The sequence below is a fragment of the Fusarium redolens genome (genome assembly GCF_020744475.1).
Source record: "Fusarium redolens strain MPI-CAGE-AT-0023 chromosome Unknown BKA55scaffold_14, whole genome shotgun sequence".
NCBI classification, from domain to species: domain Eukaryota; kingdom Fungi; phylum Ascomycota; class Sordariomycetes; order Hypocreales; family Nectriaceae; genus Fusarium; species Fusarium redolens.
Genome location: NW_025763677.1, coordinates 794239 through 817661, shown reverse-complemented (window position 1 = coordinate 817661; position 23423 = coordinate 794239). Strand labels below are relative to the sequence as shown.

At 48.6% G+C, this 23423-nt stretch overlaps 12 protein-coding genes and 2 non-coding genes across 14 annotated transcripts; 6 read left to right on the top strand and 8 right to left on the bottom strand.

The window, feature by feature from the left end:
* The first annotated feature begins 209 nt into the window (after positions 1-209).
* BKA55DRAFT_116961 (Chloroperoxidase) lies at positions 210-1414 on the top strand. The gene is made up of 4 exons (XM_046184755.1): positions 210-506; positions 554-760; positions 808-1104; positions 1152-1414. Exons 1-4 carry the CDS (start codon positions 422-424, stop codon positions 1256-1258), a joined length of 696 nt encoding a protein of 231 aa, XP_046045964.1. The 5' UTR covers positions 210-421; the 3' UTR covers positions 1259-1414.
* Positions 1415-1673: 259 nt separating this feature from the next.
* Positions 1674-3595, top strand: BKA55DRAFT_666095 (uncharacterized protein; the record flags this gene model as incomplete). The annotated part of the gene is made up of 2 exons (XM_046197768.1): positions 1674-2047; positions 2413-3595. The coding sequence occupies 2 exons, from the start codon at positions 1674-1676 to the stop codon at positions 3389-3391; spliced, it is 1353 nt and encodes a 450-aa protein (XP_046045963.1). The 3' UTR covers positions 3392-3595.
* Position 3596: 1 nt separating this feature from the next.
* On the top strand, positions 3597-4584 carry BKA55DRAFT_577125 (uncharacterized protein). The gene has a single exon (XM_046193566.1). The coding sequence runs from the start codon at positions 3757-3759 to the stop codon at positions 4519-4521; it is 765 nt and encodes a 254-aa protein (XP_046045962.1). The 5' UTR covers positions 3597-3756; the 3' UTR covers positions 4522-4584.
* A 160-nt stretch (positions 4585-4744) lies between these two features.
* BKA55DRAFT_596773 (uncharacterized protein) lies at positions 4745-5577 on the bottom strand (the record flags this gene model as incomplete). Its single annotated transcript, XM_046195992.1, has 2 exons — positions 4745-5416; positions 5464-5577. 2 exons carry the CDS (start codon positions 5575-5577, stop codon positions 4745-4747), a joined length of 786 nt encoding a protein of 261 aa, XP_046045961.1.
* A 337-nt stretch (positions 5578-5914) lies between these two features.
* Positions 5915-7249, bottom strand: BKA55DRAFT_693707 (FMN-dependent dehydrogenase; the record flags this gene model as incomplete). The annotated part of the gene is made up of 1 exon (XM_046199946.1): positions 5915-7249. The coding sequence occupies one exon, from the start codon at positions 7247-7249 to the stop codon at positions 5915-5917; it is 1335 nt and encodes a 444-aa protein (XP_046045960.1).
* Positions 7250-8149: 900 nt separating this feature from the next.
* BKA55DRAFT_519142 (uncharacterized protein) lies at positions 8150-9057 on the bottom strand (the record flags this gene model as incomplete). Its single annotated transcript, XM_046188319.1, has 3 exons — positions 8150-8385; positions 8436-8832; positions 8914-9057. The coding sequence occupies 3 exons, from the start codon at positions 9055-9057 to the stop codon at positions 8150-8152; spliced, it is 777 nt and encodes a 258-aa protein (XP_046045959.1).
* A 618-nt stretch (positions 9058-9675) lies between these two features.
* BKA55DRAFT_577121 (beta-lactamase-like protein) lies at positions 9676-11261 on the top strand. The gene is made up of 3 exons (XM_046193565.1): positions 9676-10112; positions 10165-10305; positions 10357-11261. The coding sequence occupies exons 1-3, from the start codon at positions 9757-9759 to the stop codon at positions 10940-10942; spliced, it is 1083 nt and encodes a 360-aa protein (XP_046045958.1). The 5' UTR covers positions 9676-9756; the 3' UTR covers positions 10943-11261.
* Positions 11172-11261, top strand: BKA55DRAFT_t228. The gene has a single exon. It is a non-coding gene; the product is annotated as a tRNA-Arg (tRNA).
* Positions 11262-12284: 1023 nt separating this feature from the next.
* Positions 12285-12384, bottom strand: BKA55DRAFT_t224. Its single transcript has one exon. It is a non-coding gene; the product is annotated as a tRNA-Leu (tRNA).
* Positions 12385-13586: 1202 nt separating this feature from the next.
* On the bottom strand, positions 13587-16335 carry BKA55DRAFT_577120 (uncharacterized protein). The gene has a single exon (XM_046193564.1). It carries the CDS (start codon positions 16016-16018, stop codon positions 13682-13684), a length of 2337 nt encoding a protein of 778 aa, XP_046045957.1. The 5' UTR covers positions 16019-16335; the 3' UTR covers positions 13587-13681.
* A 299-nt stretch (positions 16336-16634) lies between these two features.
* Positions 16635-18591, bottom strand: BKA55DRAFT_577119 (ankyrin repeat-containing domain protein). The gene has a single exon (XM_046193563.1). The coding sequence runs from the start codon at positions 18520-18522 to the stop codon at positions 16894-16896; it is 1629 nt and encodes a 542-aa protein (XP_046045956.1). The 5' UTR covers positions 18523-18591; the 3' UTR covers positions 16635-16893.
* Positions 18592-19956, bottom strand: BKA55DRAFT_577118 (uncharacterized protein). Its single transcript, XM_046193562.1, has one exon. The coding sequence runs from the start codon at positions 19787-19789 to the stop codon at positions 19046-19048; it is 744 nt and encodes a 247-aa protein (XP_046045955.1). The 5' UTR covers positions 19790-19956; the 3' UTR covers positions 18592-19045.
* Positions 19957-20189: 233 nt separating this feature from the next.
* On the top strand, positions 20190-21029 carry BKA55DRAFT_519444 (uncharacterized protein; the record flags this gene model as incomplete). The annotated part of the gene is made up of 2 exons (XM_046188345.1): positions 20190-20778; positions 20821-21029. 2 exons carry the CDS (start codon positions 20190-20192, stop codon positions 21027-21029), a joined length of 798 nt encoding a protein of 265 aa, XP_046045954.1.
* On the bottom strand, positions 20997-23335 carry BKA55DRAFT_116875 (luciferin 4-monooxygenase). The gene is made up of 6 exons (XM_046184754.1): positions 23144-23335; positions 22860-23095; positions 22441-22806; positions 21973-22393; positions 21588-21922; positions 20997-21530 (listed from the first exon to the last, which is right to left on the bottom strand). The coding sequence occupies exons 1-6, from the start codon at positions 23184-23186 to the stop codon at positions 21201-21203; spliced, it is 1731 nt and encodes a 576-aa protein (XP_046045953.1). The 5' UTR covers positions 23187-23335; the 3' UTR covers positions 20997-21200.
* Between the last annotated feature and the right edge of the window lie 88 nt (positions 23336-23423).

Sequence of the window (23423 nt, the reverse complement as noted above, 5' to 3'; positions counted from 1 at the left end):
AACCTTATAAAACACGTAAATATCTACAGGGTATCACGAGCTGCCTTTCCAAGTAATTCACCCTAGGCTCGGTTCACCACCCGGACCCTCACCATCTCCACAACAAGGGGTCCAAGCATTAACCTGGCGTTTTAAGATGGTAATTACAATCCCTATTATTGGTTCATCTCCGGACCTGCATCTTTCGTCCGAGTCGCGCGGCGATTTTGCACCAATCTTGCGACTCCAAATCAACGGCATCGTCCTCTTCTGGAAGTCGTCCGTGAGCCTCGGCATTGACCACGACAAATTGGAGGGAGCTAAAATAGAATGTGAAGGATGATCGTCGCTCAGGGGATAATGTTGATAAAATGCCATAAGGAGACTGCTTTTGCTTGTGATTTGAGTTCTGTGTTCTTTGGACTTTGTTGAAGAAATCACGATGCTTTTTAACGTTGCCTTCTTTTGCTCTGCAGCTTTGGCTGTTACCGCCAGCAATGAGTGGCGAGCACCTACTGCGTCCGATCGTAAGACGATTGGCCCAATGATGATGATCCGTAGCTAACAATTACAGGCCGAAGCCCTTGTCCCATGGTGAACTCGCTCGCCAATCACGGATATCTCCCTCGCGACGGCCTCCATATCTCGCTTGAAGATCTCATCGTTGCCTTCACTGACGCCATCAACCTCGACCCAGCTGCGACAGCTCTTGTTGGCCAGAAGGCTCTTACCACTGGAAACAACGGTACCTTCAACCTCGATGACCTGAACAAGCACGGCGGTCAGTATTCCGACATGTATCACGAACGTAGAAGCTAATTGTAGTAGTTATCGAGCACGATGGTAGTCTGAGTCGCAGCGACATCTTCTTCGGCGATAATCACAGCTTCAACGAGACGATTTGGGCCTCCACAGCCTCTCACTTCACCGAGCCCACCATCTCCATTGCGACCGCCGCCAAGGCTCGCAAGGAGCGTCTCAAAGCCGCTGAAGCTGCCAACCCCGAGTTCTCGCTGCCTGCCGATCTTCAGCAGTTCAGCTTCATCGAGACTGCGCTTTACCTGTCTGTCTTTGGAAACTTGAACGATGGAAATGCAAAGACCGAGTGGGTCAAAACATTGTTCCGTAAGTAAACCTGTTGAGCAGATCGAAATTATGTTAACGTTTTGCAGAGGAGGAGCGTCTGCCTTTGGAGGAAGGATTCAAGAGATCTGACGATGTGATCACTGCTGCCGGTATTCTTGGTCTTGTTGCCAAGGTGGCTGTTGCTAGCATCTAAAATGATGTAGCATGGTTAGATATTGATAGCAAATCACTGAGTATGTCAGCTACCTCTGGCATGTCCCTCTCCTTTGTATAGTACGGGATGTCACGATAGGAAATATTTGGCTTCTATTTGTAGCTTATGACAGACATTTCGATGAGAAGTTACTCGATTTAATGATAATCTCAAATTATTGTCAGGCATTCATCGTTTGATCAATCAAAGTGAGAAGAAAACGCCATGATGCTCGACTATGCAACTGACGAGTTGTATTTTCATGTAAGCCCTAGTAAACCTCGCACGTGGATCTGGCATGGCTGAACAAATGTTGAGATCTGTCCTCACCAAATTCTGTTGTCAAGTAATGGAACCTTATTTTGTCCTAACGTTAGTCATTTTGTAACCAAGGTCGATTAATTACAACACCAAAATGCCCTCAATCACCGCCATAACAATCTTCATCTTCGGCCTCAGCGCATTCAACCACGGCGTCAGCAATCTCATCTCCCCTCGCAAGGCTCTCGCCGCAAAACAACTCCAAGACTCAGCCCTCCCCGCCCTCAACGGCTTTTCAGTCGCCATCATCGGCATCGGCATCTACTACATGCTGGCTGCCTATCAAGAGAACCGTGGTTTCTTTACCCTCACCCTAGCACGATTCATTTCAGCAAGAATCTTTTGGGTGCAAGGACCTGCTTGGAGAACAATTGCGACGTGGGAGGCATTCTCAGCTGGTCTCACAGCTGTCGCTCTGGCTTATGAGGGCTATTATGGAAGATACGCAGGATGGCCGAATGAACCTCTGTATGAATATCCTATGGATGGAGAAAATGGGTATGATTTCTTGTGATTTGGACGATTTGCCAGTAAGGCATCTATCTGAGGATTGAGTCAGCCTTTGCTGCCTGCTGGTTTAAGAAACGTTTAGTCCTCTGTTATTCCAATACAGCCAAAGAGCCTCATCCTCGCATAAACCCTCAATGAGCCTGTCCAATGGCGGAAAGATGTTTTGTGACCGTGCGGCTTTGAGCAATTGGTGATTATATAATGATGCCTTCAGGCTGACACGGACACGGACAAGCGGGGGTGCTGCTTATGCAGCCTCAAACTGAATTCATATTTCAGCATCCGACTTTCGCTTTCGCTCTTTCTGACTTTTCATCACCAAGCTTTTTGACCATGGGACTACAAATTATTCCTGTCGAGATTCGACAAACCATCTTCGCGCACGTCATCACAGCGCCAGTCGTGCCAATCAATCCCTCAGAGAGCCAAGACGGCCGAACAGAATCCCGCCGAGGAGTCTGGAAACTGCCGCCCAAGAATAAGGCCCTGGGCTTGTTACTCGTCTGCAAGCAATTCCACGCTGAAGTACAAGATGTTCTCAGTCGCTTGCCCAACAGCTATCACGTCGACATCATGTTTGTCAAGAACTATGGCCTCTGGACGACATGGGATATTCCGAAGCTCCCAGCCTCAAGATACATCGACAAAGTCACAGCGACAATGCGCATTTTTGAACCTACCGACCACCTCGATGATCGTTTCAAAAGAAGTCTGAGTTTTCGACGTGGCGATGGAGGACCCGAGGGCGCCGTTTGGGGGTTTTACCAGCTCCTCACAGATCTAATCAGCGAAGGCCCCGGTTGTATCGGCTCTCAACATATTGGTAATCGCTGCTACATCATAAACAAAATCGACGTCAACGTTGTAGCTCCAACGGACGGGGCCGATCATACAAGGCTCGATGGATTGGACAGGGACAGACGAGGTCGACTGCGCCTCAGCGCCTTCTCTTCTGGCGTAGATGACGATGAGCCGCCAGAAGGGAAGCTTGCTCACTACATGACCAGAAATCTTAGGTGGGTATTGGGGGCAAGCCGTTATACCATTGAACATTGTTTGGTCCTCCACGAACATATTACTGAAAGCATTAATTTTCGGGTCAACGGTGAAGAGTTGGAAACATTTGTCATGGATGAGAGATTGAAAGCGTGTGATGTTGCGAAGTGGACATACGATGACAGTTTCCGAGACCGCAATGCGACCAAGGCAACGAGGTGGATAGAATGGGTTGTTCAGAGGCGAGAGAGGATGAAGAAGGGTCTTGAGCTGAATGACAACGGGCCTAAAACTCTTCTGTTCTAGGGGAGTGATCGGGAAGCTATTACGGAAAGGGAGTTTAATCGAAACTTACGACAGTCGTCATTGCTGAATTATGTGTGCCATCTTACAATACATGACCATTCTCAACACAGGAAATATTCTGTCTCACAGCTGAAGTGTTTCAAGGATAGGCCGTGTCGAAATTTGTCAAAATTCCAATTATATCCAAGAATATATCTAGTTGACGTTCCGTTGTGGAGATCCTTACCTGATCAGTTTCGGACTTAACGGCTGGGAGAGTCATCATCAAAGTAACGACATGACGTATTCGACCCGATATTTATATAAACACACAGAAGATTCTCATCTAACAACAATTCTGTCAAGAAACATCTCAGCATTATAAAATGACTCCCTCAGGTCTTGCAATCATCATTGGAGCCGGTCCAACAAGCGGTCGCGGCATCGCTCGTGTTCTCGCCCGTCAAGATGGCGGCAACCTTGCTGTTGCTCTCTTGGCCCGCAATGCCGACAACCTCAACAGTCTACGCGACTCACTCCGCAAAGAAACGGATGGTGTTCTTCACTCTTTCCCTACAGACACTCAGCCGGAGAACCTACGCAAAGCGTTCAAAGACATCGCCAACCATGCCGACTTCAAGGATCTCAAGCTAAAGCTTGCGATTTATCATGTCAAACATGCCAGCAAAAAGCCTTTCCTTGAGGAAACTCCCGAAGAGTTCAGCAAAAGTATGCAGGTATACACAACTGGCGCAGTGGTCTTCGCCCAAGAAGCTCTCAAGCTCATGTACGAGCAAAATGGCGGCCAGACCCTCCTTGCCGATACAAGCGGCGCCAAGAAAGGCACCATTATCTTCACGGGTACCCTGGGAGCCATGCGTACGAACACTGGCTACGCCGCTTATGGAGCCACTCGCGCATCAGCTAGGATGGTCGCACAGGCTATTGCGAAAGAGCATAGCAAGTTTGGCGTTCAGTGCGTGCATGCTATCGCGAATGGACGGATCACCGATGAGGATACTGAAGAGACCAGGACGGGTAAGCATATGAGGGCTGAGGATGTGGGACAGACTTATTTGTGGCTTTCACAGCAGCCGAGTTCGCTTTGGGTTCATGAGTTGGACTTGAGGCCGGCGCAGGAGTCGTTTTAGAATGCTGATGACATTGACGTATGTAGAAGTGATGATGAATTCAGTATACATATTCAAACGTGAATTCATGTTCCTATAATTTGCGATGTGATGTTTTGTGAAATAAATCTATTGTCATAGAGGCTCAGTATGGAACTAGCAGCCATGTCCTTCTCATGCTGATCGCATCATCATGTTCCAGAACATCTAGCAGACCATTGCTAGGTGACAACCGCCTGTGATACTAATACATCTCCAACCCACCACTGGCAGATAACGCCTGTCCCGTAATCCACCTACTCTCCTCCGAAGCCAACCATGCAACAATTTGCGCAACATCATCAACCTCACCCAACCTATTCCCCGCTGCAGTCTGCTTCTTCTGCATGTCTACAATCTCCTTTGGAATATTATCCAGTAAATCACTCTGCACAGGTCCAGGGTTAACCGCATTTACCGTATGACCCTCTTCACCTAGCTCAGCTGCCCATGAGCGAGTGAGTCCTTCAAGTGCAGCTTTGGAAGCGCAGTACAGGGAGAGGTTCTTGAAACCGCAGCGTGCGCCAACAGATGAGATGTTGATGATACGGCCGCCACCTGAGGAAGGGAGATAGGGTTTTACAGCTTGGAGAAGAAGAAGAGGAGCGCGAACGTTGAGATAGAAGATTGAGTCAAAGTCGGATGTTGTGATGTCAGTATGAGATTTGACGACTTCCATACCAGCGTTGTTGACAAGGATATCGATTTGATGGCCGAATGCAGCGACAGCTTGGCGAACGATCTCTGCGGGAGATGACTCGTCTTTGAGATCTGCTTTGACGCCAATACATTCTGATGGTGGATTGAGTGATGCGATTTTGTCGGACAACTCCTTCACTAGCCTTTCGCTGCTCGGGGAAGTGTATGTAGCGACGACCTGTCATGCTTAGTGCTGCTGTATAACGAGACTCAAAACTGGCTCACCTTTGCGCCTCGTTTGGCGAGTTCGTAAGCAAACCCTGCTCCAAGGCCTCGAGAAGCGCCTGTAATGATAGCGACCTTACCCTTAAAGGTTTGGAAATTTGGTTGAGCCTCCATGGCTATGGCTGAATGAGAATAAATGGGAGATGTTTAACACGGCAATTGAGCATCTATCAGAGTCTCATTTATATATGTCTGACTGAAGCCTTGGCACTTTGATCCTTCTGATTCCCTGTTTGGTACCGGGCTGAACGCCGATGGCAACGGAGATGTGACGCAAGTGGGCTTCGGCGATAACTTCAATGTCAACCATGATTGGTCGATTCGTATGATCAACATTTCGGCGTTAAGACCAGCACTAATAAACATGTTTCTTGATATAGCCGAAGGCCATAAAACATACGGGAAGAAATGTATGATCGAGTAGAACATAGAGTACCATGCATACATGCGATCAAATCTTGGAGAGCGGCAAGATCTGGAGATCATCTCTACTCAGGTCCCGAACGCTCTTCTTGCCAGCATTCGCAAGCATATTATCCATATCCGCCAACAAACACTTCAAAACATGCTCAACGCCTTCCTGTCCGCCCGCAGCTAGACCATAAGCATACGGTCTTCCGATACACACTGCCTTTGCACCAAGGGCCAATGCCTTCAAGACGTCTGAACCAGTTCGGACACCGCTGTCAAACATAATGGTCAAATTTGAATCCTTGACCTTTTTGTCCGCTGCGATATCTGCCAGGGCATCGAGTGACGCTATGGCACCGTCAAGTTGTCGACCGCCATGGTTAGAGACGATGATACCGTCGATTCCATGCTCGATAGCCAGGTGAGCGTCATCCACGGTCTGAATCCCTTTGAGAACGATTGGTCCATCCCAGAGATCCTTCAAGATCTTCAAGTCTGCCCACGAGCGATATGTACCAGAATTGATCACATCAATCCAAGCTTTGGACTTGATCAGAGTCTTTGCATTAGCCAGAACCCTCGCAGCTCCGTAGACGGTCCCAGGCCGTCTCATGATCGTCCAAAGCTCAGCGAGCCTCTCCGCAATGGTTCGCGAATCATTCTTTTGCATTTCATCAAACAGCTTGTTGAATACAGGATCCGAGAAGCCGATCTGACAACCTTGGCCCCAGATGAACGGCAAGTAAGACGTGTCAAGGTCTGTAGGTCTCCAGCCAAGTGAGAAGGTATCAAGCGTGACGACGAGAACCTTGTAGCCTGAAGCTTTCGCACGAGCGAGAAGACTGGCTGTAACCTCCTCAAATTGGGGCTTTGGCCAGTAGAGTTGATACCATCGATCACCATCTGCATTCGCCTCAGCGACCTCCTCAATCGTTCGCGTCGCAGCAGTCGATAGAATCATCGGCATGCCAACATTATGACACGCCCTCGCCGTGGCTTCTTCCGCATCAGGATGCAAGATACTCTGCACACCAATGGGCGCTACAAGCAGCGGGCTCTTATACTTGGTTCCGAACAGCTCAACGTCAACATCACGCCTGGTGACATCAACGAGAAAACGCGGTTTCAGGCGGTACCGACTGAAAGCCTCGCTATTTGCCTTTGCAGTAGCAGCACTGCTAGCTGAACCGTACACATAGCCAAAGTTGGTGGCGGGGACCTTTTCCTTGGCGAGGGACTCCCATTCTGTGGGGTTTGTTGAGAAGATTGGTGGACGGAAGGATTGGTAGATGTCGCGTTGGAAGTTGGAGAAGCTGGTTGGGTCTGGGATTGAGAATGGTTGGCTCAGCCTCTTGGGTTCAACTTCATCTGCCATTTTGCGATTCGGAATGTGAGATGCTTATATAGTGGGTGATTTCCTATGAATCTTGGGGCTGTTTAGAATTAAGTTGAGTTAAGTTGAGGTGCGAGAGACGCGCCTCGGATCTTCCCTAGTCTTCTCCTCACCTGGAACGTGCCGAGGTTGCCGATCCTTCAATCCTTCATTAGAACGTCATGTTACATTTTGCGGGGATACCATGCTAACACCATTTATTGACCCCACGAGTCCAAAGGAAACAGGTGTTGCATTATTCATGTCGATGAAGATTCACCATGCGTTGAACCATCTCCTCTGCTATGGGAGTGCTGGCTGCACATTAATAACATTTGGCAGTGCTTTTAATCCAGAATTTCTGACCTCATAGTGTCATCAGTATGGCTTCATCTATGAACTGCATCAAGGCTACCACTGAGCCTAGATTTTATCCGTCCTGTCTCACATCATTCATTTACCCCGACCTTACTAAGTAGTTACGGATCTCTTGAGCAGCATTTTATCGGCCCCCCCATTCCGGATGACGACTCCCAACCTCCTCTGCCTTCTTTCGCATCCCCGCGGACTCCGGTCCAAAGAGAATCTCCAACAATGCCTCGGCGAGCTCGTCCTCTTTCCATCTAGGCTTTGCTTCCTTATTCGCCCAACGCCCAATACCAAGGAGCTCAACGCGGTTCGCAAAGTCATAGCAGTCTACCCAAGCGGGTAGAAGCGCCTAAGAGATTCTAGAACTAAGCACATTGTCGGAGGGTGCAACACATCTTCGGAATAGACTCACCATAACGCTTCGTAGAAGGAATTAGCTCCGCCGTGACTCACAGAACAAACAATGCTTTGTGATTCAAGTACAGAATTTGGTTCAGCTAAAACAGCATTAACTTCCCTGATAGGTGGAGCGGCTTATATGATGGGACCGCACAATGTGAGCTGTGGAGGTACGATACTGAACGGGTAGTCTATATCAGGACTGCTGGCGACAAGGATTGGCAGACCTGGCGGCGCGGGCTTCAAAACACCTAGCTCCACCATGGTCATTAAGGCTATGGATGGATCAATCTCTTTGTGAAGTATCTCGGTAGTCGTTTTTAGCCTAGTGTCAGTAAGCAGAGTGTATCCAGCCATGAAAAGTACATATTCTACGGGATCTTACCCTACGGTATGGGACAAGGCAGGGCTTAATAAGCACTAGTTATGTTAGCATAAAAGCGCACTTGCCGATTTAGAAACATAACTTGCATTGGATACTTCCACAGAGCGGCTAGCTTTGGCTGCAGCAGAACGGCAAATTCTTTAATTGTATTCGGCGAAAGGACCATCCATCTGACACCACTTCGGTAGTGGCAATAGGTTAAGCCTTGGGTGAATAGCGGTTCGACGATGGTCAGATCAGGCTTGGCTTCATCAAATACTCGTCCTGTTTCCTTGTAGATATCGAGAAACTCTTTCGGACTCCAAGGGATCATGACAGCCGGAAGAATAGCGATGCCTTTTGCCGAGTTTAGGGGTCCTGGAGTTAGCTCGAGCGTCTCGAAGATTGCCGTTTCTGGACGTTTGGTAGCCGGTCCCCAGCTCGTTCCCTCAATCTAGTGGAACACAAAGGGTGTAGGTATTTTCTTTTTCTGTTGAGCTGCGATTGCCTGCATGAATCTTGAGGCATCATTCACTCCGCCTCTTAGGTCTTGAAATGAAGCAATATGGATTTCGACATCTTGGCAGGCAAGACCGAGTTCGTGAGCAGTAGCGAGGACTACATTGGCTTGACCGAAGTCACTATTGGTCAACAGGAGCAGGCGTTTATTTCCCACCATCATGTTTGATCACTGGGAGAGCTGAGTGCCTGAAAAATGCCATATAAGGGAATACAGGGCTTCTCCGCCTCTAAATACCATTGTCGGGTAGGGCTGAGTCTTGGCTATGACATGGTCAGGGATACGACACTGCATGTCAGCTTATCTCTAAACACTCTAGCTTTAAGTATAGATAGCATAGAGAGCTGTGCCTCTCTGACTCAACATTAGCAAATCGCTCAATGGCCTTTTTTGACCACAAGATGTGTCTCATGGTTGCAGTAGTTGTGAAGTATGGTAGAATATGTCAAGAGAATGCTTACCATGTTAGGTCATATCTTCCATCTTACCCTGCGTCCAAAGTGGTTCTGGTCAATCTTGAACGATTGAGATGCAATTCAACAGTATTTGTAACCACGGCGCGGAAACTGTTCAAGCAACCTTAATCTTGAGGTGATTCAACAAGCAATGCCGAATTCGTTTCTTAAACCATAAGTTCATTCTTGAATAAACTGTACTAGCGATTTCTAAGAGCGAGCAATGGCTCAAGTCCGTCTCGCCTGAGTAAGCCACCTATGACGTCGTAATTCATAAGCCGTGTGTTCCGTGCTAACCTTACTACCCGCCATCCGACCGTCAGTATAAAGGACATGGCAATTCCTTCTCCTGGGCAAATTTGCAAGCAACATACATCTTCGCCTGTTATATCTATTCTTGAGGATGCTATCACGACCACGATTTGACGTACCTGAGGGCAAAGCTGCCAAAGTCAGTATCATTGACTCCAGCTTGAGATTGTCGGGTATGCCACTCACTCATCTTATGAAACCTGCCATGAAAGGCCTTGATGCGATGCCAACCTTGACAACGTGGTCATTTCTTGTTGAAAGTGCTTCGGGGAAGAAAGCAGTCTTTGATCTGGGTGTCCCGAAGGAGCCGTTGAAGAATTTCTCGCCCAAGTACGCCAATACGATAAGAAGAAACTCGCATTGGGATGTGGATGTGCCGAAGAATGTTGCAGATATCCTTGCTGAGAATAAAGTGCAGCCTTCGGAAATCGATAGTGTGATCTGGAGGTTCGTAGTATAGGATATCCATGTCTTGAGTCACTTACTAATGTTTGCCTAGTCATCACCATTTTGATCATATTGGAGATATTACAACCTTTCCCCGGTCAACGGAACTCATCGTTGGACCAGGATTCAAGGAAGCCTTTCTACCTGGGTATCCCGCTGACCCAGACTCTCCCGTGCATGAAGCAGACTTTGAGTAGGTATCACCAACGCAGTTTTCTCTTCCTGAGAGCTGACAGGACCCCAGGGGCAGAGAGTTGAAAGAGATCAACTTTGAAGACAAGCCCCTTCAGATTGGCCCATTTCGAGCTTTTGACTTCTTCGACAACGGGTCATTCTATCTTCTTGATGCGCCAGGCCATGATATTGGACATTTAGCAGGTCTTGCTCGTACAACTACCAGCCCAGACACATTCATCTTCATGGGTGGGGATCTCTGCCACCATGGAGGCGAATTACGTCCTTCAAAGTATCTAACATACCCATCAAATCTCTCCCAGCATCTATCTCTATCCGATTCTCTCCGCTTTCACCATTCACAATGCCCTGGAAGGGCATTTGACGACATGAATGTCAAGCGTGGACGAGCCCTGGGAGAAACTTTTTTTGACCCAGCAATTGGCTTCGACAAGGAACTGGCGACAAAGACGATCAAAGAGGCTCAGAAGGCAGATGCACAGGACAATGTCTTCTTCGTGTTTGCACATGATACGTCCATGTTCGGTGTTATCGATACGTTCCCGAAGCAAGCGAATAATTGGAAGGAAAAGGGCTGGAAAGAGAAGACACACTGGAAATTTTTAAACGATTTTGAAGCTGCGATGACATCGTAGAATGCCTGATGCGCCGATTATTGTATCTTTGGACCTTGATGAGCATCAAGCCGCTTCGAACGCTCCAGTACAGAATCACTGATGGCATTCAATACTACACCACTCCAACCAAATGCGTGCTCTATATATTTCTCAGACAAGAGACACGAACGTCATCGCTCGCCGTCGAATTTTCACACCGTCCCAGTGTATGGAGCCTCGGAGTGAGGCCATCGTCATAAAAAACTCCGGCCGCGTGGCCTAATGGCTAAGGCGCTAGATTTCGGTTCTCATCACCCGTAATCTCTAGAGATTCCAGGTTCGAATCCTGGCGTGGTCGATCTTTTTGAGCATTGTCTCACTTTCCAGCCATTCTTTTTGTTCGAAATGATGTTTCCAAACTGCTTCTCGTTATTGAGTTCATTTCCTGGTCCTTCGCGAACTCTCGACTCGTTCAAACCATACGTAATACCAGTAGTAACGAGTATTTCACGCCGTCAAGAGGTTAATGAATCTACAATGGCAGCAATTCTTTTAGGCACAGCATGCCTGTGTACTCGATTTTATCGGCTCTATGTCTTTCCAAACCCTGAATGTCATAAAGCTAGAGGGAAGTTCCTTAATGTGGCTAGTGGACATATAGGTGAAATAGAGTGTGAGGCCTTAACGAGGAGATTTCTGACAATAAAAGATCTCTTGAAAGCAACGACTTGATAAGAAGTGGCTCACAATAAACATCTTCCAAATATGCGACCAGGGCTAGATTTATATCCGGGATCTCCGCTGTTAGCCTGATAGCTTTTCTCAACATAACATTCACTATTCCCTTTAGTTCCCGTAGCAAGATGGAATAAGTTCAGAATCTAAATGCCTCTATTGTTTGCCCCTACAAGTAGACCTAGTCTAAGCTCTGATAAAACTTCTTAGGAAGTAATCTCGCAATATGCCACGCACGTCGGGCACCTGCCGTAGTAGGTCAGTGGCGCCGAACAGCCACATCTACAATAGCATGCCCCGTTAGCAAAAGTGACGATTGGATTCGCCGAGCCTTCTTTATTGTCACTCTTGGTATGCTGGGCAGGGATTGTGGCCTTTGTTGAAACCTCTGGTTTAGCGGCAGAAGTCTCGGTTTCCTTATCACCCTTCTTGGGAGCCTCAGAGGATGGGTTCTTGTTGGATGAAGTCATTTTACTATATATATCGTGAGGTACAGGTCAAAGGTTTATAGAATGCTTGTTCGTGGAAGTATAGTTATGGGAAATAACGCAGGAGAGAAATTGGGAAGGATGGCAGGTATTTATATGTTTCAAGAGACGGTGAATCAGAGATGTAGAAGGAGTGTGGAACTGCAAAAATGAATATCTGATGAGACTGGGACTCGAACCCAGGAGGATTGCTCCACCAGGAAATTGGTGTTAAGGTTGACCTTAACCTGGCGCCATAACCAACTCGGCCATCTCACCGAAGCTAGATGGCGGGTCACAGCAAGTCAAGGACTACAAATTCACAGTGCAGCAAGTTTCTCGTACATTTCCATAGCATCTTCCGTGTTAATCTCTTATTATTTATGATATCAGGTTCCCATCTTAAGATATGCACGGTTCGCAAGCAGACTCGATGTCGGTTACAGTCCGTGCCCAAGCAAGTTGCAAAGGATACATATGAAGTTCTATGATTCAGCCGCCATGGAAGCTTTTGGGTAGAAGCTAACATCGTGAAAAAAAAATCGGGTTCCTTTCATCTGTGTTAGCTGCCTACCGCTTAATCTTGTGACCAGTAAGTACCTCTATAGTTGATTCAGTGCTTCTTATGAACAGTGAATGTTATGTTTAACTCATCGCATCCGCATTTACAAGGGCAGTGGACCCCAGGCAATCCTAATCCAACTTTCGGTACAGTGCCCGTCCTATCGGCCTTGGTAGTGGATTCGGTGTTTGTCTTGTTCTTTTGAGCAACCGGTTTTTCTTTGCCTGGAGCATCTGGCTTCGGTGCCGTTTGGGCCTTGATTGATGCAGTCATTGTGTTTAAATTGTTGAGAAGAGACTGGTTTGTGAGGTCGCGGAGGTCAGAAGTGCAGTATTGTGATTGCGAAGAACGAGTCTGTAGTGACGGTATCCGAGTGCGGGTTATATACCCGTCGAAGCATTGTGAGCCAGTTACCAGGCAGGTTCTTTATACTGCATCAGAGAGGGGATTTTCGGCCATTTTAATAACTGGCTTTTCAGTCTGAAGCTTTTCGTAGGACATCAGGGAGGGGCATCAATATATTGCCTTGATATATGCTCTTTGTGTTTGTATTAGGGCTGAAGCTTCTCTCAACCCCTCAACCTCATAACCCACCTATAGTTAGGCAGTGGCGAGTTCAACAATAATGAATTGGGGTGTGATAGCTGAGGCTTCAAAACTGTCAGCTTCCTTGGTTCGAAATCAAAGATACGACGTGGATATGCGAAAATAAAGAGATGGTTTAGAGAATTGGACAGTATGACGCCTCGTTGTCGACGCGTTTCTCTCTCATATGGGTCGCCACGCATGACGTGATCGAGGCATCATGCAACATGCATCAATGTCAATCGGCTTAAAGCCATATGGATAAGGAGTTCAGTGACATAGAATCACCGATCGTCATCAGAGAAACTCTGACTGGTAACTCTTTTGATGAAATATTCACATATCGTGTTAGATTTCCACTCCGCTGAACAAATTAATATATTAATAGTACAGGTTTAATCAGCGCCGTTTAACTATAGTCTAACCTTCTTAGTTTCCAGCAGGCTCAGCATCCCAAGACCAGTTCCACTGAGTAACACAGTCCCTACACTCCCAACATGTATGAGAGTACCAACGATACTGAGGTCCCGAAGAAACAACCTCCAGTTGATCAACTTCCGTTTGTCCAAGAGAAAGAACACAGTTCATGTTCGTGCTCCACTCAAAACCCCAAGCGTAACAATCAGGGTTAGTGTGACACATGATAGCACATTGGACAGGCTCTGTGATTGTGGGCTTCCAGTCAAGCGGTAGCTTTCTGTACTGTGATGGGTTGACAATCATGAGTCTTCCACCGCAGGGACCTTGCTCCTTCTCGAAAGGTCGCTGACAGATACCCTGGCCGAAGGACCAGTCGCAGGGCTGCTCCACGGGACCAGGTGTTGGGGTTCCTGTGACAGCTTGGGTAGTGGCCGTGATAGATACGGCGGTATTTGGCTTGGGTGTGACAGCGCGGACGAGAGTGGTAGACTCTGCAGGAATCAAAGAGGTGGTCTCGCTGGCAGGGTCGTCACGGCACGGGCAAGTCATGCAGTCGAGGTCGTGCCAGTAGTAGATGCCATCCTCGACGGAATCCTGGTTGGGATCATCAGCCATGACGAAGTCATCATCTGAGACTTGGTGCGTGGAGAAGCGACAGGATCGGTCACTGGGCATCCAAGCTGCAGACTTGCAACCAGGGTAGAGCGAGCACCAGGCAACGCACCACATCTGACTCAAAGCCATAGGATAGTCGCGGGGCTGCTCAATAGCAAAGCCAGCACCGTCGCTTCCAGGCCATCGACCACGATAGGCGCAGGATGGGAGACTACCGCCCTGGGACCTCTCGTTCCACTGGCAACCGTCGTCAAGGGACTTGGGGCAGGTTGATGCAGCAGGCAGTTTAGCCAGTTCGGTAGGTTCACTGGACTGAGTGGTTGTTGCAACAGAGGTAGGGGCAGGTTCGTCGTTACAAGGACAGTTAAAGCAAGAAAGATCATGCCAGTAAAACACGCCCTCAGTGTCGATATTAGGATCAGGACCAGGAATAAAGTCAGAATCCTGAACTTCATGTTCTGAGAAGCGACATGTTCGGTCCTCGGGGATGAACGCAACGGACTTGCAGCCAGGGGAGAGAGAGCACCAGCCCAAGCACCAAAGCTGACTCAAGGGCAGAGGGTAGTTATCGGGGCGAGGAACAAGACGGCCCTGTCCAGTGGACCCGGGCCAGGAACCTCGGCTGGCACAGTTGACCATGTCGTTGCCATTGTCAGGACGCTTCCACCAGCAGCCTCCATTGAGAGCCTTGGAGCAGAATGGTTGCTCAGGTGCTGTGCTGGTTGTGCCTACAACAGGCACAGTTGAGGTCTGAACTTCAGAGACCGGTTTGCTAGTAGTCTCGACATCGGAGTTACCAGTTGAGGTCTGTTGTGAAGCAGGCTGAGTTGAAGTTGCCTGGTTCTGTTGACCAGTGGTTCCTGTCTCGGTGGATTGTACTGGGGCAGCAGACGTAGTTTCTGGCTTCTGGGAGATGGACGTAGTCTCTTGCTCTTGAGTAGCAGACGTAGTCTCCTGCTGAGGAGAGCTAGTGGTCGTCTGCGGACCAACCAGAGGGGGATCAAGAGGAGGGTTCGCACCAGTACCGGTATTGCCAAAGTTGACAGCAAAGTCGTTGATGTTCTGTGGCGTGACAGCGTTGGAGATGAATACAGAGTCAACAAGCACAGTCGCTCCACCACCAATAAGACAGTTCATCGCGATGCGGAGAGGAGCATTGACCTGTGCCGGAGTGACAGCCTGGAGGACCTCGTTCCAAGACACGGCTGTACCAGTGCTGAATACCCAGTTCTGGTAGAAGACGGAACCGCCGAGATAGCCCGTCAATTGGCAGAGGTTGATGGCCGCAGGCGATGTAACGACAAGGTAGTAGAAGCGAATGGTGTAGGGCGTCGAAAGATCCAAGTTGGACATTGTCTGCGAGATACTAACAGAAATCCCCAAAGCACGCTTTCCATCACCGGTATTCGAAGCACTCATCGCAGCGCAGCCTCGCTCAGTACTTCCAGGCTCTTCACGCCCAGCACCCCCGACAATACGACCGTCACCATCAACTTCCCAACCAGGAACAGAAAGAGGATTATTGGGATCGATCTCGGCCATATTTCCATTAGTGGCCAAATTTCGCACTCGAGGGAGAGTGACGACACTTGTAGCGGTCGCTGAGCTTGTTGATTCGATAGATGATGAAATGATCGTAGGGATGGTATTACTGGACTTGGGCTTACAGGCGCTTCCCGCGACGAAGTCGACGGTGGCGAGGGCCGCCAATGCCAGGATAGAACGCATCATGAATGAGTGACTGGATGAGCGCAAAAGAGACAAGCAAAACAGTAAAAGCGGGAAGAAATGGGAAGGAGATCGGTATTATATGGTCATCGTCGAAACTACAAGGGGCATACTCATCTTAGCTACGGCAAAGACCGCTCGGATATCTCTCAATAGCCTCATGAGGCGTTTTGTTCAGCCGGTTACTAGCAGATAATAGCTCCAGTCGTCTGATAAAATCGGCGGAGGGAACCCGACGAAGCAAAATAGGCCATATCGCTTTCTCTCATCGTGACATTTGTAAGTGGATTTTGGTGTTTTTGGGCGTAATTGGTGGACCCTTGGAACGGTCGGGGCTCAATAGTTTTAAGCGCTATTGAGGCCAAAAATCGATAAATTTCTAGAACTCCTGGCGCTAATTGACCTGCTAACACTGAATGAGGATAGTGAGAGCGTCTAATTTCAGGGATTTTGTGGCTGAGGCTTGAGGGACTACTGCAAATATGCTTGTCGTTGGGACGTCGGGTGTTTTGATCCGAATAGTCGGTGTAAGCATAGTTGTTCTTCCTTCGCGGTTTCTTAGGAAACTGCGTCCGTTACATGGGATGTCTTGTGGCTTTGATTGACGTTTCCGTGGCGTCTTGAAATGTGAGGTTTATGTGGAATTAATGTACCAAGGTATTTGCGTTCTTTTAAGAGGGAATGGAACCTGTTTCTTCATCCGCGGAGAAGTCACTTGGGTAGCGTCATTATTGCGTTTCTCAACCTTCAGTTTAGCTGGATATACTTGGGCTTCTGAGAGCTCCACTGCACAGCATTCTTCTCCCCACACGAGTCAAATGGTTCTATACATATATAAGAATGAATAGTCCGCATGTAGTTATATGAATACGCTCTTTTCATGCAGATTCATTAGTACTATGTGTTTGTTCTCGATCACCGTTCTCGGCCACCAACTTATGATAGAACCGATCCAGTTTCTTCCATAAGGGTTCATCCCGCATATACGTATCCCTTAAAGTAACAACATATTCCACTTCTGTATTCCTGCAAGTTGCATTCTCAATGAGAAAGCTGAGTATCCCAAAACCCTGTTCAATCTCACACGCTTTGCTCAACGCTGAGTATTGGCCGTCTCTTGAGTCTATTCGAGCCCCCCTATCGAGAAGCAGACGTACTGACTCTTTGCGCGATTCAACTTCCTCTCTCATCTCTGGGAGAGATGAGTCCATTGCCATGTCATTCGCCACCATGTCGAAAAAGTCTCGGAGCAGAGTATCGTGGTGATTCTCATCGATAGCTTCCCGGGCCATTCCTCCAGCGTCGAGAAGGACCTGCATGTACCGCGCGTCTCTGGTCGCGACGAGTGCGGAGTACAGCGGTCTTGGTACATCCTGGCTGTCTGGATTACGGGGTCTGCCAGGATCAACTCCCTTTTGGATCAGGAGGTTCAGCAAACGCAACCCGGTCTCTCTCCTTCTCTCCGCGCGATCTGGCGAGCACTTATCAATATTTTCTCTGTAACGGCCAATGATGCAGTGCTCCAACAGCCGCAGGCACCCATCTTCACCCTGTTGTATCATCGGATCGGCCCCAAGCTGCAGTAGTGTAACGGCAGGTTCAAACTTTCTCCTTCTGATAAGGACAGTCAAGGCTGTGCCGCCATACCAATCTCTCCACTGACCTTTAGCTTCCGCGTCTAGAGGAACACCCCACTGGACTAGCTTCCCGACCATCGCACAGGCTACGTCCTGATTATTGCAACGTTTGACCCAATGAAGTGGTGTCTGGCCCTTGGCGTCTCGATAATTAGGACTAAGACTCTTGTGCTGAATGAATGCATCAATCGCAGAAAGAGACCCTTTTGCGATAGCACAATGAAGCCCCGGGATTTTTCCGTCATCGGATATCGCAGAGTAAATAACGTCTCGCTCCAGCAGCAACTGGAAGATTTCATGGGTGCTGTGGCGTATGGCATAGTGTAGTGGTAGCCAACGATGCGTATTGCCTACTCTTCCATAACTCCCGCAATTGCAGAGCTTATCTGGTCCTTCATCCGTATGAGCACCATTGTCAAGAAGCCATCGTACAATCTCGAAGCGCTTCTGAAAGATGGCAAGATGCAGTGGCGTTGCGAGCTGCACTCGAATGATGGGCCCACAAATAGCAATAGAAGCGCTATCTGCCTCATAGGGGACGTAGTCGGCAACGTCGTTGATCTTGTTGATATCGGAGCCATAAGCAACGGCCAGCTCGATTGTAGAGAGTGAGTCGTGATCGACGGCCCAATGAAGGCATGATCTTGAGGCCTTATCAACGGGGCATTGCCCGCAGTATTTTGGATCGTGTTCGAGGGTCCATGGATAACAAGATGGTAAACCAGTAACAGCACCATTGCGCTTGTAGAGGATGGGGTTAAAAATAGCGTGGAACGCGTGATTAACGCGAGACAGACGCGAGAGTTGGTGGGGGGTGCAGTAATCCGCGAGGAGATCGGCCAGCTCCACGGGCAATGAATTGAAGCTCATCCTGCCAGGTTTGACACTTGATGGAGTTTGATACAGCAGAGTTTTATTCAAAATGGAGTCAACCAGATTTGTTGGATGATGATATGAGAATATTCTTAGGCAGCAGCCCCACCTTACAACTTTGGTATTTTGGTGCTTAGGTCATGCTGACGCCCCCAGATGGAAGGATTTCCAGTTTGTCAATAAGCACATATGACCAAAGATAGTGGAAAATACTGGATCCCGTTTAGTTTTCGTCTTTTGTTTGAGGACGAAGGCAGCGCTGCCTATGAAAATGGAGATCGAGGTTATCGTTTTCGTTTTGTGAACAGAGCGGCGGCCAAGGAAAAGATATAATTTCACGAACGATAATAGCATGCTCGTCAGAAGCTGCATCTGAATTCTGGATATAACGTGGGGAAATCCAAAGGAAGCGCATTCAAGACAAGAGCTTACGCAGCAAAAAGCCTTTCCACATCCTTCTCGTATATCTCAAATATCTTTCAATCATGAACCAAGATTGAGAAAAGTTGAAGAATGGCAGCTACTCTTCACAGTACTCTCCATACTGAGCCTCTCTCCACTCACACATATTTCGCAATTCCGATTCACTTCCATACAGCACAGTCATGAAGACCCTATCAGAAACAAGATCCGGCTCTGAATGGACTGGGCTATCATCTCTTCCCCAGCTGAAACGCACGACTTGCCCATGTCCAACCTGAACTCTAGGGGTATTCTTGAACTCATTCGTGAGACACTCCCGCAATTTGTCATCTGCTTCATAGATCTCGTCTTCCGAGGGCTCAGGCGCATCATCCTTATTCCACCACCAAAAATGCCGCGCTTCCGCTTTCCGGTGCGTCGTGAATACATTCTCATCTGGCTCCAGCATAAGCGTAGATGGCCCGAGTAACGTGAGCGCATACTTGCTCCTCACAGCGTCTTCGCGTCCTTGGTCGTACGGAAACATAGGACCATCTTGATGCCACCTTGGGATTTCGAATGCGGTACTAGGCTTTGTGATGCGGATGGTAAGCCAGCATGATTTCTTCTCCTCTGCGTGGCCAGTACAGTCATTGTGCGTAGCGTCCAGGAAAGCCTTGATCATGGGTTCTGCTTCCTGCTCTGCTCCATCGGTATTGCTAACGAGGAATTTAGACGCCTGCTGTGCAAGTGAAGCGTCAACAGGGCCATAGTAATTGAGTGTCGACTCTTGCTTCGTACAAGTGATGCGGGGAATATCGATGGGCGATGGAAGAATCGAGCATGGTGATTGATCCGACATGTCAGGATTCGGGATGAGGGTTTGCGGAACGATGTATGTGAAGTGTTATGGTTCTGCCTTTAATGATTAAAGTACAAGATTGTTCTATGACTCAGGCCCCCGTGCACGGGCGCTACTGCCTAATATTAGTGTCAAGCCATAAGTGCGTGCATTGATCTCAGACTTATCGTGTGCTGTGCCACCTCAACTTAAAGCGCTGTGTCAGCCTTATCAACAGTAAAATCAATAACCCGCTCCGGGCCACCAAGAGCTGATGTCGCGACAAGTCATTGGCTCAAAGGTCAAACCGGTAATTTCTCCAACAGGAAATGACCGAGCGTCATGGCGATAAATATTCACGCCCAGCCTTGTCAGCCTGTCACCGCTTCACGTCACAATCTCACCACCACCAACAACAACAATGAAGCTGACCAACGCGATCCTTTCTGTGCTCGCCTCTCAGGCGACGGCGCAACTCATCGACATTCAGGTCGGCGACACCGCCAGACTCGACATCATGCGCCAAGCAGCTGAAGCCTCAGCCCGCGGTGATAAAGCCAAAGCCGCCCAATTAATGGATCAAATCCGCATTTCAGACTCCACCTTCAACGAACAATCTCTCTGGAAAACAGATTGCCGCATACGCTCTCAATTCGAAGCTGAGATCTACACCGTTCCCGATCCCTCGCGTGCACCTAAAGAAATCGCATGGGCGATGGAGTTCCTCGATAACCATTGGAAGACAGACGACGGTCGTGATCTTCCGTACCCTGGTGACTTTGATCGCTTCATGCATCCCGATGGATTCAGAGTTATGCGTACGGATTATAAGAATCTTCCTTGGGCTGTGCGCAAGTATCATGAGGAGCTTGTCAAAGAGGGTAAACAGATGGAGCGCAAGTTCATCGCTGAGATTGATGGGAGCGCGTTCTTTGCGCCGGGTGTTGTTACGTGGTTGGCGCCTTTGTTTGCGGGAAGTAAGGTTGAGCCCGGAAAGGATGCGTGCGAGGGTAAGTTGATTTGACCCGTAAAGAGGCTCAAGCTGACGAGAGTAGATGATCTTGTTAATTTTAGCAACTGGCATAAGAAGAAGCCTGCTGCTGACGGTGTCAGGTATACCTTTTCGTATGGTGGAAAGGTTCAGATCGGAGATCATATCACGGTTGAGGTGCACGCTCAGAGGTCTTCTAAGCAAGGTGCTATGAAGGAAGCCGAGAAGACCGGGGAAGGTGAGGACACTGAGGGAACTGAGGAGCTGTAAACTCAAAGCTCGCTGCGATAGTAAACGGCTTTTAGCAGCCCGGGTGGGCTCTTTTCAGATTATGTATATGTCTTGATGTTTGAACGATATGAAAGTAATGAGTTTTAGTTTGTCAACGACCAGAAAAAATATTTGTATGTCCAAATCTTCCACCAGAGCATACAGTTGACCTCACAGTTTTGCCCCTGCTGCTTTTCTAGTCTCCCTCTCTCTATCGCGCAACTTCCGTCTCAATATCTTACCAGTTGGACTTTTCGGTATCGCTTCAATAAACTCGACTCCACCCTTCAACCACTTGTACCTAGCTTTATGCTCTTCAACATAGCGCTGGATATCCCTCACAAGTTCTTCATCAGGCTCTTCTGCATGGTTTGCTTTTACAACAAACGCTTTCGGAACCTCGCCGGCTCGTGCATCGGGTATCTGTATGACTGCGCAGTCGCTCACGGCGGGATGTGTGAGAAGATGGGACTCAAGCTCTGCCGGTGCGACTTGATGGCCCTATTTACATAGTCAGAAATAGTACAGCAAAGGGCAGAAGTAATAAAGGACTTGAACCTTGACTTTGATGAGCTCCTTAACGCGATCAACAACGACAAAGTGCTCATTTCCACTCTCTGACATGCGAACCAGCACTTCGTCACCCGTTCGAATCCAACGGCCGGTACCATCTCCGAAGAAGGTCTCGGCGGTGGCCTTGGGGTTGTTGAAGTAGCCAATAGATACCGTTGGACTTTGGATCAGTAGTTCGCCTGGCTTTTCGTATTCAGTGATCTCTTTTCCGTCGGGGTCCACGATTCTGGCTTTCACTGCTGGCAATAGTGAGCCCGTTGTTCCAACTTGGGTATCGTGTTCGCTGCTTTGTATGAAGACGGTTGCTGTCTCCGTCATTCCTGTTTCAAGGTCAGTGACTACTTGGACCACAGGTCCTGAGTAATCTTACCATAGCCTTGCCCAAGATGCCACTTCGGATAAATACCCAACAGATCATCCACTGTTTCCTTCCCAAGAGGTGCAGCACCAGTATACACAAATCTAACACTGCTCAAATCATACCTTCTGCACAGTTCTCTCCTATCAAGCATCTGGATCACGATGGGGGGGACAATTGGAAGTTGCTGTATCTTGAAGCGACTGACCGCGGCCAGGAAGGGCTCGAATTCGAACCGAGGCATAACGATGATCTCGTCGCCGCGGTAGGTCCCTAAATGAGTGATAAGCATCAGCCCGAAGACATGACTGAATGGTAACACTCCAAGCATAACTTGTGTATCAATTCCGTCGGCTTTTCGGGAGACGGAGTCGAATGTGCATGTTTGGATTATGCCTGATATGATGTTGTAGTGCGAGAGCATGACGGGTTTCTTCCAAACAGTCAGCTGGCAGCACGTCATGTCGGTGTTGCACTCACCGGCAGACCAGAAGTGCCACTCGAATACAAGAGATAGGCTGTTTGTCGAGCGCCCTGTCCTTTTGTCCATCGAAGGGGTGATAAGGCGGGTAATTTGTCTCCCTCATTGATGAGGTCCTCGATTGTCTTGAAACCATGCGTGGTGGTGGCGCCGGGCACTGGAAGGAGGAACACATTTTGTTGCGATATGCCAACTGTCTCTGTAGCTTTCAGAGCTGTATCGAGAAGAGGCGCACAAGTAAAGACTGCTTTTGCGCGTGAAGCGCGGAGCTGGTGCTCTAACTCCGAGGCCGACAGGGCTGCGCTACTCAGACTGGCGATACCATTGAGACGATGGATGGAATGCGTGAGGGGAATGTAGTCAATCTGTTATCTGCGTCAGCTTGACAATCAGTCTTTTGGCCGGTGGCTATACCTACGGAGTTGAGGGAAAATATGACGAAGACGCGATCCCATTCCGACCCAGATTGCGAGTCGAGTTGGAGGGCTTTGCCAATGCCCCGCGCAAGAAAGCCCTCTCTGCGGATAACCTCCCCGGCCGTACGCGTCTTTCCAGTCAAACCGCACGTGTATGGATGTCGCGCCTTGTTGATAGGATATCGACCATACTCTTCCGAGCTCATAAACTCGGCGACGCTGATGGAGTCTGGGGGATCTGCACCATATTAGCAAGTTCATAGCCTGGAAGGATTCTTTTCGGTACCAATTGGTAGATCTGGGACCCATGATGGTGGATGGAAGACCATTGTGACTGAGAAAGTCGGGCGCTCCAGTAGGCGCGACCTTGTGATGGTGGCGAGTTAGATTGATCTGATAAGATCTTGGTGTCCACGTTTCTCCCGCTCTGCGCCCTTTTTGATGTGACCCCGCATCTGATGTGATTGCTTGGCGATCGGCGGGGACTGCCGAGGGCTTAATCATGTAGCGGGGGTTTGTATGCTTAAGCAAAGATGCAGGTGTTATTGCACCTTGAGCCGCAGCTC

What these genes read in the sequence shown, in the direction of transcription:
- BKA55DRAFT_116961 (XM_046184755.1), top strand. Translation starts at nt 422, where the DNA reads ATGCTTTTTAACGTTGCCTTCTTTTGCTCTGCAGCTTTGGCTGTTACC. An exon ending in AGCACCTACTGCGTCCGATC is followed by an intron (nt 507 to 553) that starts GTAAGACGATTG and finishes TAACAATTACAG; the next exon opens with GCCGAAGCCCTTGTCCCATG. An exon ending in GTGGGTCAAAACATTGTTCC is followed by an intron (nt 1,105 to 1,151) that starts GTAAGTAAACCT and finishes AACGTTTTGCAG; the next exon opens with AGGAGGAGCGTCTGCCTTTG.
- BKA55DRAFT_577125 (XM_046193566.1), top strand. Translation starts at nt 3,757, where the DNA reads ATGACTCCCTCAGGTCTTGCAATCATCATTGGAGCCGGTCCAACAAGC.
- BKA55DRAFT_577121 (XM_046193565.1), top strand. Translation starts at nt 9,757, where the DNA reads ATGCTATCACGACCACGATTTGACGTACCTGAGGGCAAAGCTGCCAAA. An exon ending in ATCGATAGTGTGATCTGGAG is followed by an intron (nt 10,113 to 10,164) that starts GTTCGTAGTATA and finishes ATGTTTGCCTAG; the next exon opens with TCATCACCATTTTGATCATA. An exon ending in GTGCATGAAGCAGACTTTGA is followed by an intron (nt 10,306 to 10,356) that starts GTAGGTATCACC and finishes ACAGGACCCCAG; the next exon opens with GGGCAGAGAGTTGAAAGAGA.
- BKA55DRAFT_577120 (XM_046193564.1), bottom strand. Translation starts at nt 16,018, where the DNA reads ATGATGCGTTCTATCCTGGCATTGGCGGCCCTCGCCACCGTCGACTTC.
- BKA55DRAFT_577119 (XM_046193563.1), bottom strand. Translation starts at nt 18,522, where the DNA reads ATGAGCTTCAATTCATTGCCCGTGGAGCTGGCCGATCTCCTCGCGGAT.
- BKA55DRAFT_577118 (XM_046193562.1), bottom strand. Translation starts at nt 19,789, where the DNA reads ATGTCGGATCAATCACCATGCTCGATTCTTCCATCGCCCATCGATATT.
- BKA55DRAFT_116875 (XM_046184754.1), bottom strand. Translation starts at nt 23,186, where the DNA reads ATGGTCTTCCATCCACCATCATGGGTCCCAGATCTACCAATTG. An exon ending in TCATATTTTCCCTCAACTCC is followed by an intron (nt 22,807 to 22,859) that starts GTAGGTATAGCC and finishes CGCAGATAACAG; the next exon opens with ATTGACTACATTCCCCTCAC. An exon ending in AGGAGCTCATCAAAGTCAAG is followed by an intron (nt 21,531 to 21,587) that starts GTTCAAGTCCTT and finishes CTATGTAAATAG; the next exon opens with GGCCATCAAGTCGCACCGGC.